Source organism: Salvelinus sp. IW2-2015, linkage group LG4q.1:29 (assembly GCF_002910315.2).
Source record: "Salvelinus sp. IW2-2015 linkage group LG4q.1:29, ASM291031v2, whole genome shotgun sequence".
NCBI lineage: Eukaryota > Metazoa > Chordata > Actinopteri > Salmoniformes > Salmonidae > Salvelinus > Salvelinus sp. IW2-2015.
Window position 1 is genome coordinate 21,854,958 of NC_036842.1, and position 13,610 is coordinate 21,868,567.

The 13,610-nt window shown below is 40.4% G+C and overlaps 1 protein-coding gene across 1 annotated transcript in view; it reads right to left on the reverse strand.

Annotated features, from left to right (window-relative positions):
• The window catches only part of LOC111961662 (uncharacterized), a 10,076-nt gene extending 7,429 nt beyond the window's left edge, over positions 1–2,647 (reverse strand). The window contains exons 1-5 of the mRNA XM_070442317.1: positions 2,468–2,647; positions 2,249–2,284; positions 1,672–1,971; positions 1,278–1,571; positions 1,053–1,151 (exon numbers count right to left, since the gene is read on the reverse strand). Of these exons, the coding sequence (XP_070298418.1) occupies positions 1,053–1,151; positions 1,278–1,571; positions 1,672–1,971; positions 2,249–2,284; positions 2,468–2,495 (757 nt within the window). The 5' untranslated portion in view covers positions 2,496–2,647. The remainder of the gene's footprint in view (positions 1–1,052; positions 1,152–1,277; positions 1,572–1,671; positions 1,972–2,248; positions 2,285–2,467) is intronic.
• Positions 2,648–13,610: the final 10,963 nt, after the last annotated feature.

Below are 13,610 nucleotides of genomic sequence, written 5' to 3' on the forward strand. Positions count from 1 at the left end.
GAGAGAGATAAACAGATGTAGGTTTAATTTGAGCCAGTTTGTACAGCAGGAAATAATCTGCAGCAACAGGAAATGTGAACTTTTATGTGGATGAAATTAATGGACATGTTTTGTTAAGGTTGATACATTTCTTTTAGGGGCAAATCAAGTTTGAAATTTTCAAAGCGGAAAATTACAAACTTTAGAAGCATTTTTAAAAGCTCAAATGCACTGCAAGTTTGCATTTCCTGCTGTGGCAGGTACATTCTCAGATACAAAAGAGTAATCAAATGAAGTTCCTACATCAGTTAAAAATTTGTGTGAGTATGAGAGATGGCATGCACCAACGTCTATACTGCCACTCTCTGTTGTCATCTATGCACAGTCACTTTCAATTAACTCTACCTACATGGACATACTACCTCAACTAACCGTTGCCCCCGCACATTGACTCTGTACAGGCACCCCCTCTATATATTGCTATTTTTTATTGGCTCTCTTTAATTACTTGTTACTTGTATCTCCTTATTCTTATCCGTATTTTTTGAACTGCACGTCGGTTAGGGCTCGGAAGTAAGCATTTCACTGTAAGGTCTACCTACACCTGTTCTATTTCGGCACATGTGACTAATATCATTTGATTGATTGATTGAGAAGACACAGAACAAATTCCATCAGCAGAATGATAACATAGACAACAGCACGAAGACTGGTATACTGGTAGAAGGGGATTTCTGAGACGGATTCTGGAAGGGAAAGGYACATCACTYTRAAAAACAGRATCTGAATAGGCACTTGCTGATGTATTTCAACAAACTGAGCTCACAATAACCATGTTTATTTAATACACCTTCTCCTTGGGCAGTTATACTACTGACTGACCTATCTTCTCCAAGTGAGATGGAACTGGTGGCTCCAGGAGGATTTACAACCAAAATAAATAAAACAATGATATACACAGTATGTACAATAATTATATACAGTATTAGTCTTGCAATACAGTACTAGACAGACAGAGGAATGTCATGATAATATTTTCACAGTTAATCTAAAACCAAACCAATGTTACTGACCTCTTCCTTCGGCTGTGACATTGCTGCTTGTCTTCTCCTGAACAGGTTTGATTACACTGAACACTGATGGGGAACTAGTAGCTCCTGGAGGATTTAATACTGAAATAATTAAAACATTGATATGTAATAAATTAATAATATATTAGTCTTGCAATACAACAATAGAAAGACAGAAGATTGATACATTTGAAATCACAGAAAATGATGGGCTCTAGTCTTCCTCACTGTCTATGGTGATACCGAGGGGTTCACTATGCTGTGATGTCACAGTATCTTCACCCTCTACAACCAGCTCCACAGCACAGGTGATGAAGATCTCTCCAGCACTGCTCCTCTTCCTCTGCAGTTCCTCTTCTTCCACTCTCCCCACACAGACATTGTCTTTGTAGGGCTGTTTTTTAAAGTGTGAGTCACCATTGTTCAGATAAAAGTAGCATGAGGTGCCAGCCTTGGCCTCACATCGAAGATTGAGGTAATTCACAATCTTCTCCACATGAACTCTGGGCTTTCCAATTGGATCTGTCAGTAAATTGTGAAAGTCATTTATGAAGTCATTTAACAAGTGGGAAGTGTACTCTGGTAAACATGTGCTATGGAGTACTGTAAATCTGTCACTTACCACTCACATTAAGTCTTCGAGCGTCACTAGGTTTAGAGGTTTTGATCGTTTTACCTTCTCTGTTCTGTAGAATTACACAGCTGAGGTCTACTTCAGTCTTGTTCCACTTTTTGAACTCATTCCATAACAACTTGAACTGGCAAGCACCCTGCTTGTAATCCACTTTTCTTATAGGTTTGGTGTCCTGATCTCTGTAGAAWTTGCACTCTGTGCCTTCTGGTGACTCACAGCGTACTGTAACAGGTGTAGCTAAATTGATGTACGCAGGGGAAATTACAATAGTGGGAGTGGGAACTGAATCTGTTTAGAGAAATAGAGAGAATATATGAAATTGTGAGTGATAAGAATCTTGATTCAGAATMTGTTTGCATGTGGAGTATCACTTCCTTGTCTCTCTCTTTGCAACTAAAAATATATAGTTTTTAACAAAGATATGGCACTTTAAGCATTGTGCTACTCTATATTAGTTATGAAAAGTAGTGTACAAATCTGTCATCAAAAAAATAGTTTTTTGCCTGAAATAAATCAATATCTGTTGAGCTGGACAATTAAAGAAGTGACATTTGGTAATATGTACCTGCACAACTTTCTTTTACCGCAACACCGGCAACATCTTCGAACAAGGTAAAAACAACTTAGTGAGACATTTTACAAGCCTTACTATAAAGCATAATAAAGTGTCATACATACTTAGAACAAGTTATAAAGCATACAGTACATTAAGTAACATATTACCAAAACTTAAAATCCGTGTAAAAAGATATTGATCAAAAGACCAAAATAATTGAATACTCACAAATGAGAAGAATATAAGACAAAGACATATTTTCCACTTCCTTCCTTCCTTCCTTCCGTCAGTGAAGTGAAGTGAACTCCACACATAGATTGTGATGTGAGAAAACTGATGTGTGTTTGGTAGGACACAGAAAAACCTACAGAGAAGGATGTGGACACTCACGAGAGATGTTGTGACAGATCACTAGTGACGCTGAAGAAAATTACCCTATTTTCATTGACAACTGTCCATGTGGTCCACCCTACATTGAACTTCCTGAAAATATAGGTAACTACAGCACAGCTATTTCAAATAGGAGAAGTCTTGTGATGAATTGATCAAATAAACTTGTTGACTTTTCAGAGAGTTACTTTAAACTATACACACACAAATAAACAAAACCATCACCCTAACAACAGCTAGGCAGGTGTCACGCCCTGACCTTTGTTATCTATGTTTTCTGTATTATTTTGGTTAGGTCAGGGTGTGACGAGGGTGTGTTTTTGTATTGTCTAGGGTTTTTGTATGTCTAGGGATGTTTGTAAGTCTAGGCATATTGTAGGTCTATGGTGGCCTGAATTGGTTCCCAATCAGAGGCAGCTGTTTATCGTTGTCTCTGATTGGGAATCCTATTTAGGTTGCCATTGTCCCTTTTGGTTTCGTGGGTTCTTGTCTATGTGTAGTTGCCTATTTCAGCACTCTTTGTTATAGCTTCACGTTCGTTGTGTTATTTTGTTTAGTTTGTTCAGTGTTCATTCGTTTAATAAATAGAATGTACGTATACCACGCTGCACCTTGGTCTCCTCAATACGACGAACGTGACAGCAGGACACTAGTGATACGGGCAATAAACTTTTATTTCTCCATTAAGGTGACCTGACCTGACCTGACCCCCCTCCATCAATAATCCATGGCTCTCCCTTCATCAATGCCTGCCACATGTAATTGCTTCCCTGCACTCAACACATTCCAAGCTTAATTGCACCCACTATATACAGTTGAAGTTGGAAGTTTACATACACTTAGGTTGGAGTCATTAAAACTCATTTTTCAACGACTCCACAAACTTCTTGTTAACAAACTATAGTTTTGGCAAGTCAGTTAGGACATCTACTTGGTGCATGACACAAGTACTTTTTCCAACAATTGTTTACAGACAGATTATTTCACTTATAATTCACTGTATCACAATTCCAATGGGTCAGAAGTTTACATACACTAAGTTGACTGTGCCTTTAAACAGCTTGGAAATTTCCAGAAAATGATTCATGGCTTTAGAAGCTTCTGATAGGCTAATTGACATAATTTGAGTCAATTGGAGGTGCACCTGTGGATGTATTTCAAGGCCTACCTTCAAACTCAGTGCCTCTTTGCTTGACATCATGGGAAAATCAAAAGAAATCAGCCAACACCTCAGAAAAAAATTGTAGACCTCCACAAGTCTGGTTCATCCTTGGGACCAATTTCCAAACGCAAGTATAAACACCATGTGACCACGCAGCCGTCATACCGCTCAGAAAGGAGACGCATTCTGTCTCTTAGAGATTAACGTACTTTGATGCGAAAAGTGCAAATCAATCTCAGAACAACAGCAAATGACCTTGGTGAATATGCTGGAGGAAACAGGTACAAAAGTGTCTATATCCACAGTAAAACGAGTACTATATCGACATAACCTGAAAGGCAGCTCAGCAAGGAAGAAGCCACTGCTCCAAAACCGCCATAAAAAGACTACGGTTTGCAACTGCACATGGGGACAAAGATCATACTTTTCGGAGAAATGTCCTCTGGTCTGATGAAACAAAAACAAGACTGTTTGGCCATAATGACCATTGTTATGTTTGGAGGAAAAAGGGGGAGGCTTGCAAGCTGAAGAACACCATCCCAACCATGAAGCACTGGGGTGGCAGCATCATGTTTTGGGGGTGCTTTGCTGCAGAAGGGACTGGTGCACTTCACAAAATAGATGGCATCATGAGGAAGGAACATTTTGTGGATATATTGAAGCAACATCTCAAGACATCAGTCAGGAAATTAAAGCATGGTCGCAAATGGGTCTTCCAAATGGACAATGACCCCAAGCATACTTCCAAAGTTGTGGTAAAATGGCTTAAGGACAACAAAGTCAAGGTATTGGAGCGACCATCACAAAGCCCTGACCTCAATCCAATAGAAAATTTGTGGGCAGAACTGAAAAAGTGTGTGCGAGCAAGGAGGCCGACAATCCGAACTCAGTTACACCAGCTCTGTCAGGAGGAATGGGCCGAAATTCATTCAACTTATTGTGGGAAGCTTGTGGAAGGCTACCCGAAACGTTTTACCCAAGTTAAACAATTTAAAGGCAATGCTACCAAATACTAATTGAGCGTATGTAAACTTCTGACCCACTGGGAATGTGATGAAAGAAATAAAAGCTGAAATAAATAATTCTCTCTACTATTATTCTGACATTTCACATTCTTAAAATAAAGTGGTGATCCTAACTGACCTAAGACAGTGAATTTTTACTTGGATTAAATGTCAAGAAATGTGAAAAACTGAGTTAAAATGTATTTGGCTAAGGTGTATGTAAACTTTAGACTTCAACTGTAACTTCCTCCTATAACCATTAACTTCTGGTGTAAACCCTCTAAATGTCAGCACTCCATCAGTGACATGAATAAGTATATTTTCATATTCTCAGAACCCAACACAACACACACATTGACATGATCAAATGAGTTCAGTTACTGATCTATTGGGTTTATTTGAAGTTGGACAATTTGATGAATAGTTTCTTGTTTGAGATTTTTCACCCCACGACTTTCACAGCTTTGTAATGGAGGTGACTAATGCTTCTTCAAATGAGGAAATGGCAGATACCTTGATCCATGTCTGTTTAGTTTACATAATACATATTTCCAGTCAGAGTAACCAGTCTGTGCCAACTAAGTCATGGCTTGGATTGCATCCATAGATCACATTACTTTTGTGTATTTTTGGCAAACTTAGTTTTTTGGAAGCAAATCCAAGCATTGAAGAAATGCAAAACAGGAATCCAAATATATTTCAGTTGTTTTTTATTTCATCATCACCAATAAATTGTTTCACATTATTTGGTAAACCACAGGAGGAAAGGTTATGTATTGTTCCTCAAATAATGCCTTCTGGTAACTCACAGCGTACTGTAYCAGGCGGAGTAGCTACATTGATGTACCCAGGGGATAATAAAATGGTTGGGAACAGTGGGAACAGAATCTGTTAGAGCGAAAGAGAATCTTTGAAAACTTGAATTGTTCCTTGATTTAGAAGGTATTTTGCATGTGGAGTATCACTTCCGCATTTCTCTATTTGCAACTATAAAACGTTATTATTCAAGTCAAAATTCTTAACTAACTCCATAGTTGTACAAAACTTCTGTTGACAAGAAAGGCTAACATATGGAATGGGCTACTTAAAATATCTGTGTAAATAGATCATTGATAGAAAATATAAGTAATAATTGAAAATTCACAAATTAATAGAAGATAAGATCATATTTTCCACTTTCTTCCGTCAATAAAAAGGAGAACTTACAGATTATAATGTGTAAAAAGTATGTGCCCTTAGGACACAGAGCAACCTAGAAAGCAGGATATGGAGACTCATACGTGATGTTGTGACAGGTCACTAGTGATGTTGAATAATGCACCTTATTTTACTGACCACTAAAGGACTGTCCCTGATGTGCACATTAATTTAATTTAGTGAAAATATAGGTAACTAGAGCATAACTATTTTAAATGTGAGAACCCTTGTGATTAAGATTTCATTGCTTGCCATTAAAGATGACTTTTCAAACAAGACAGTAACTGTGTACACCTTGCATATACAGTACACATACAAAAAGTAACCCTAAATATACATTTTCATCATACACTCTAATCTAGAGCAATTTACTGAGTGCATACATTTTCATTCACACTGGTACCCTGTGGGAATCAAACCCACAACCCTGGTGTTGCAAGTGCCATGCTCTACCACCTGAGCCACATAACAGAGACATGATCAAAATTAGTTCAGTAGCGTATTTATTGGGTTTTATTAGTAGTCGGACGTTATAGATATTTTCTGTTTAAGCACTCAACTTCGCTCCAGCCATGTTACGCAGGTGACTAAAGTTTCTCCAAATGAGGAAATGACAGATACCTTGATCCCTGTCTATATTTTCAGTCAGTGTAACCAGTTTATGTCAGGTAATGGCTTGGATTGCATGCATAGACCACATTACTATTGTGTATTTTTGGCTAACTTCGTTTTTTTTTTTTGTTAATTCCAAGTATTGCAGATTTGTAGAGAAATGGAAAACAGGAATCAAAAGATAATTGAGTAGTTTTAATTTCATGACCATCAATGAATTGTTAAATAAAAAAAGACATGTGGAAAAGTTAAAAGTTGACTGTTCCTCAAATGACAGTTATGTATTGGTTAACATTGACAGCAACTCCTTGCAGGTTGCACCAGTTTCTTTTTAATGTTTGGAAATGTTTTAATTTTGCAACTGGTCCCCTAAGAGTGTTAGGGGACCAGTTGCAGCACAATGGCTTATTGTAGCACATCTCAGCTTAGATCATGACCACAATTCCACTACTGTGTCTTTCCACACCTCTGCACCTATGCATGTTCACTGACAAGTCGTTGTATATTGATGGATATAGACATGAGCTTCGTATGATAGATGTATTGAGAGCCCTTTGTGGTGTTGTTTTTCAGGGGTGATGTTGGTGTAGATGTGGGTCACCCATTTCTACTCTGCCTTCTCCTCATCTATATAAATAGAGCTGTATCTGTATGAGTGTAATGCATGCTCAGGGAGAAAAAGGTGTAGATTCACACGCAGAGCATGGCAAATGTTTGGTCACAGGCACGCAATGGTCAAACACAGGTAGGTAGTCAAAAACAAACAATACCTCACAACCATACAAACAGAAAGAACTGAACTAAATTGGGAGCTGATGATGAGGTGAGAAACGAACATAGGTGAAATCAATGAACAAAAATGAAAGACAGGGCTACGTTCCAGAACACAAAGAAACAGGGCTACGTTCAAGAACACAAAGAAAAAGAACACAAGGTTGACTAAGAAAAGAAAAGCAGAACCTTACAATGAGCAGTACCCCCACTGTGGGGGTACTGCTCAGGTACAGCTAAAGCGCAGGTACAACAATGAACATCATGAGACAGACCGTTGAAACACAACTGCTGTGTAATCTAAACAACACAATTTCTCTTCCAGAGAAAATAAACAACATTTCCAACAATTATTTACAATATACTGTACAAGCTTTATTTCCACTGGAAAACACAACATACAAGAGCAGAACAAAATGAAATGCTAATGAAATTGCTATATTTTACATATACAAACACATTACACATTAAACACTGTGCAAAATATAAAAATACATTCACAAGGTGCATGGAAATTGCAACTTGTTCGAATTTAATAACTTCTACTCCTATTGACTTCTGGTTTATAAAAACATTGACAAATCATACTCTCCAGCCATATCTGAGCAAGGGTTGCCTTCCAGAGAGACATCAGAGATTGCAACATTCTCTGCTTCACGGAAACATGGCTCACTCCGGATACGTTATCAGAGTCGGTACAGCTACCTGGTTTCTTCACGCATCGCGCCGACAGAAACAAACATCTCTCTGGTAAGAAGAAGGACGGAGGTGTATGGCTTATGATTAACGAGTCGCGGTGTGATCATAACAACATACAAGACCTCAAGTCCTTTTGTTCACCTGACCTAGAATTCCTTACAATCAAATGCCGACTGCATTATCTACCAAGAGAATTCTCTTCGATTATTATCACAGTCGTGTATATCCCCCCCAAGCAAACACCTCGACGGCCCTGAAAGAACTTCAATGGACTCTATGTAAACTGGAAACCACATGTCCCGAGGCTGCATTTATTATAGTTGGTGATTTTAACAATGCTAATCTGAAAACAAGGCTCCCTAAATTTTATCAGCATATTGAATGCGCGACCCGGGCTGGCAAAACACTGGATCATTGTTACTCTAACTTCCGCGACGCATATAAAGCCCTCCCTCGCCCTCCTTTCGGCAAATCTTACCACGACTCAATTTTGTTGCTCCCAGCCTATAGACAGAAACTAAAACAGGAAACGCCCGTGCTCAGGTCTGTTCAACGCTGGTCCGACCAATCTGATTCCACGCTTCAAGATTGCTTCGATCACGTGGACTGGGATATGTTCCGGATAGCGTCGAACAATAACATTGATGTATACGCTGATTCGGTGAGCGAGTTTATTAGCACGTGCATCGATGATGTTGTACCCACGGCGACTATTAAAACCTTCCCCAACCAGAAACTGTGGAATGATGGCAGCATTCGCGAAAAATTTAAAGTGCGAACCACTGCTTTTAATCAGGGCAAGGCGACCGGACACATGACCGAATACAAACAGTGTAGCTATTCCCTCCGCAAGGCAATCAAACAAGCTAAGCGTCAGTATAGAGACAAAGTAGAGTCGCAATTCAATGGCTCAGACACGAGAGGTATGTGGCAGGGTCTACAGTCAATCACGGACTACAAAAGGAAAACCAGCCCTGTCACGGACCCTGATGTCTTGCTCCCAGACAAACTAAACAGCTTCTTTGCCTGCTTTGAGGACAATACAGTGCCATCGACACGGCCCGCTACCAAAACCAGCAGGCTCTCCTTCACCGCAGCCAGCGTGAGTAAAACATTTAAACGTGTTAACCCTCGCAAGGCTGCCGGCTCAGACGGCATCCCTAGCCGCGTCCTCAGAGCATGCTGAGGGGCATGCAGGCTGGTGTGTTTACGGACATATTCAATCAATCCCTATCCCAGTCTGCTGTTCCCACATGCTTCAAGAGGGCCATAATTGTTCCTGTTCCCAAGAAAGCTAAGGTAACTGAACTAAATGACTATCGCCCCATAGCACTCACTTCTGTCATCATGAAGTGCTTTGAGAGACTAGTCAAGGATCATATCACCCCTACCTGACCTGACACCCTACACCCACTCCAATTTGTTTACCGCCCCAATAGGTCCACAGACGACGTAATCACACTGCCCTAACCCATCTGGATAAGAGGAATACCTAAGTAAGAATGCTGTTCATCGACTACAGCTCAGCACTTAACACCATAGTACCATCCAAACTCGTCATTAAGCTCAAGACCCTGGGTCTTGACACCGCCCTGTGCAACTGGGTCCTGGACTTTCTGACGGGACGCCCCCAGGTGGTGAGGGTAGGAAACAACATCTCCACCCCGCTGATCCTCAACACCGGGGCCCCACAAGGGTGTGTTCTCAGCCCTCTCCTGTACTCCCTGTTCACCCACGACTGCGTGGCCATGCACACCTCCAACACAATCATCAAATGTGCAGACGACACTACAGTGGTAGGCTTGATTACCAACATCGCCGAGACGGCCTACAGGGAGGAGGTGAGGGCCCTCGGAGTGCGGTGTCAGGAAATTAACCTCATACTCAACGTCAAAGGAGAAGGAGATGATGATGGACTTCAGGAAACAGCAGAGGAAGCACCCCCCGATCCACATGGGCGGGACAGTAGTGGAGAAGGTGGAAAGTTTTAAGTTCCTCGGCGTACACGTCACGGACAAACTGAAATGGTCCACCCACACAGACAGCGGGGTGAAGAAGGCGCAACAGGTGGCTGAAGAAATGTGGCTTATCGCCAAAAACACTCACAAACTTTTAAAGGCGCACAATCGAGAGCATCCTGTCAGGCTGTATCACCGCCTGGTACGGCAACTGCTCCGCCCACAACCGTAAGGCTCTCTAGAGGGTAGTGAGGTTGGCACAATGCGTCACCGGGGGCAAACTACCTGCCATCCAGGACACCTACACCACCCGATGTCACAGGAAGGCCAAAAAGATCATCAAGGACAACAACCACCCAAGCCACTGCCTGTTCACCCAGTTATCATCCAGAACGCTCGGTCAGTACAGGTGCCTCAAAGCTGTGACTGAGAGACTGAAAAACAGCTTCTATCTCAAGGCCATCAGACTGTTAAACAGCCATCACTAACATTAAGTGACTGCTGCCTACATACTGACTCAAATCTCTAGCCACTTAATAATAAAAAATTGGATGTAATAAATGTATCACTTGTCACTTCAAACAATACCACTTTATATAATGTTTACATACCCTACATTACTCATCTCATATGTATATACTGTTATACCATCTACTGCATCTTGCCTATGCCGTTCGGCCATCGCTCATCCATATATTTATATGTACATATTCTTATTCATTCCTTTACACTTGTCTGTATAAGGTAGTTGTTGTGAAATTGTTAGATTACTTGTTAGATATTACTGCATGGAACTAGATGCACAAGCATTAACATCTGCTAACCATGTGTATGTGACCAATAACATTTGATTTGAGTTGATTTGATCTATCCAACTTGAACTCCCCAGCAAGGCCACATCCTTATAGCGTCGTGCAGACTTGAGTTCTCTTCCTGTAAGAGAGCAAAAACATACCACAATGCACCATAAGCAGTGAACAGTTACACTATAATAGACTATAACCATAGTGGATAGTAAAGAGTATAGTTATACTCAACACACACCGTTTGCAGCTCATATGGGTTTTGCCAGTCAAGAGCAGTTTCCAGTACATTCAAACAGATGATATGAAAATGTGCAGTTAAATAAATAGATCACTCTCACCTCCTACTGTTATTTCCTCGTTCATCACCTTCAGAAACAAAAGTATGATGAGAGCGTAACTAACAGGCCCTGGTTGTATAGCTGACAACAGCCTTTGGAACAACATACAAATTGGAGTATTTTTGAAGCAAAAGGCACTTGCCATGTCTACACCAGAGAAAACACAGGAGAGATTCCACCAGAAGGATGAGAACATAAAGACCGGCACGGAGACCGATGTAGAGGGGGATCCTTGAGGAAGGGTCTGGAAGGGAAAAGGACATCATGTATCATGTTCATTTCACATCAATGTTCATAATGTCCTGCAATTGTGAGCATCTATGTCTAAACCACCTAAATGTACATACCTTCTTCTTGGGTAGTTAGGCTGATGACTTCACTGACTGCCTTCTCCTCTCCAGGTGGGATGGAACTGAAATCTGCTATGGAACCTGTGGCTCCTGTAGGATTTACATCTGAAAATATTATTCAAATATGAACAATTATTCATCAGCCATGCACTGCAGCTGCAGCAATAGATAGATTTCACTGAAATGGATGGGGTCCTCACCATCTACGGTGATACTGAGGGGTTCACTGTGCTGTGATGTCACAGAATTCCCCTTTATCACCATTTCCACAGAACATGTGATGAAAATCTCTCCTGGGCTGCTCCTCTTCCTCATCGTCAGTAGCTCCTCTTGGGCCACTCTCCCCACACAAACATTGTCTTTGTAGGGTTGCTTTTTGAAGTGTATGTCGCCATTGTTCAGGTAAAAATAACATGAGGTGCCATGTTGAGCCTCACACCTGAGATTGAGGTACTTCCCTCTCTGCTCCACGTCAACACTGGGTTTCCCAATTGGATCTGTTTGAAAAATGTAAGATAATAGATACAATATGAGTGAACCCAGTGTGTTCTGGGTAACAATAACTGAACAAGTTCCCGAGGCCCTAATTTTGGCCCTAGGGTAAAATTGTCACTCACCACTCACATGAAGTCTTCGAGTGTCACTACGTTCTGAAGATATCATTTTCCCTTCTCTTTTCTGTAGAATAGCACAGCTGAGATCTACTTCACTCTTGTTCCAGGTTTTGAACTCATCCCAGAACAATGTGAATTGGCAAACACTGTTGTAGTCCACTTTTCTTATTGGGGTTGGATCCTGGTCTCTGTAAAAATAGCACTCTGTACCTTCTGTTGATTCACAGCGTACTTTGACAGATCTAGCTCCATTGATGTACCCAGGGGATAATACAATGCTTGAAGTGGGGACAGAATCTGTTTGGATTTAAATATATAAATAGTGAGAATTCAAATTGTTAAAGCTGTCAATCGTAGACTGAAATCTATGTATGTTTCTGAAACTGTTGTGGCTAAATAATGTACATTTAGAGAACGAGTTGTAGAAACGGTATTACCAAACTGCTGTAGTGACAAATCGTATATGAAAGACAATAGCCTATCTCTAATATCCTTCCACAACTAATGACATGATGTAATACATACCTGCATAACATTTTATAACTGCAACACCGGCCACAACTTTAACAAAGATAACAGGAAGACATTTTAAACAAGGCATTTCAGTTAACATAAGATACACACCATACACTCTAAATATAAATGGATTGAAATAAGGGACAATTGAATACTCACAAATCATTAGAAAATAAGATGGAGACATATTTTCCTCTTTCTGCCATCAACTAATAAGATTCTGAGGTGAGAGCTGATCTGTGCTTAGGACAAAGGACAGCCCAAAGAGGATATGGATACTCTGGGCAGGTCTGAAGTCACGTTGAATTAGAGCTGGGCGATATGGACAACAATCCTTATCAGCATAAATGTACTGAATTATCACAATAATGGTAAATTGAACAATAAGTTTAGAACATAATGTGCACCACAGTAATTATTTTATATTACCCTGAAAACTACTAACGTAAACTCATGTAAACTCGTACATCGCCTTGGTCCGTACAATTGCCCTTATTTTAGCGCCCAAAAAACGTAATACTTCCAGATCAACTGTAAAGTCAATACCATTGTAAAGCACAATTTCTCCCCTTTCCAACAGAATCAATTACATGACCTAAACACTGCCCGTTTCTGCATAATTCAAGCAGGCAATGAGCCCCGTCGGGTGGGGAAGCGAAACTAATGCGTGATAGTGAGAAGGAGAGATGTCGTGTGGGAAAATTGCTTTTTTTCACTCGATCTGTCCAAATGATCACCTTATCGCCTCTAAAATGTAAATAAAACACTATAAAGAGTTTATATAATGTGTCATTACATACCTATTTGAAGGTTTGTGTCGAATTTGAATCGGGTGTTTAGGGCGGTGCTAAAGTGATCTTAGAAGTAAACAGCGGCTTTGAGAATGATGATCGCATGCAATGATGACGCAAAAAATGACTAGGTATCCCCCCTTACCCTCGTCACTGTCCATTT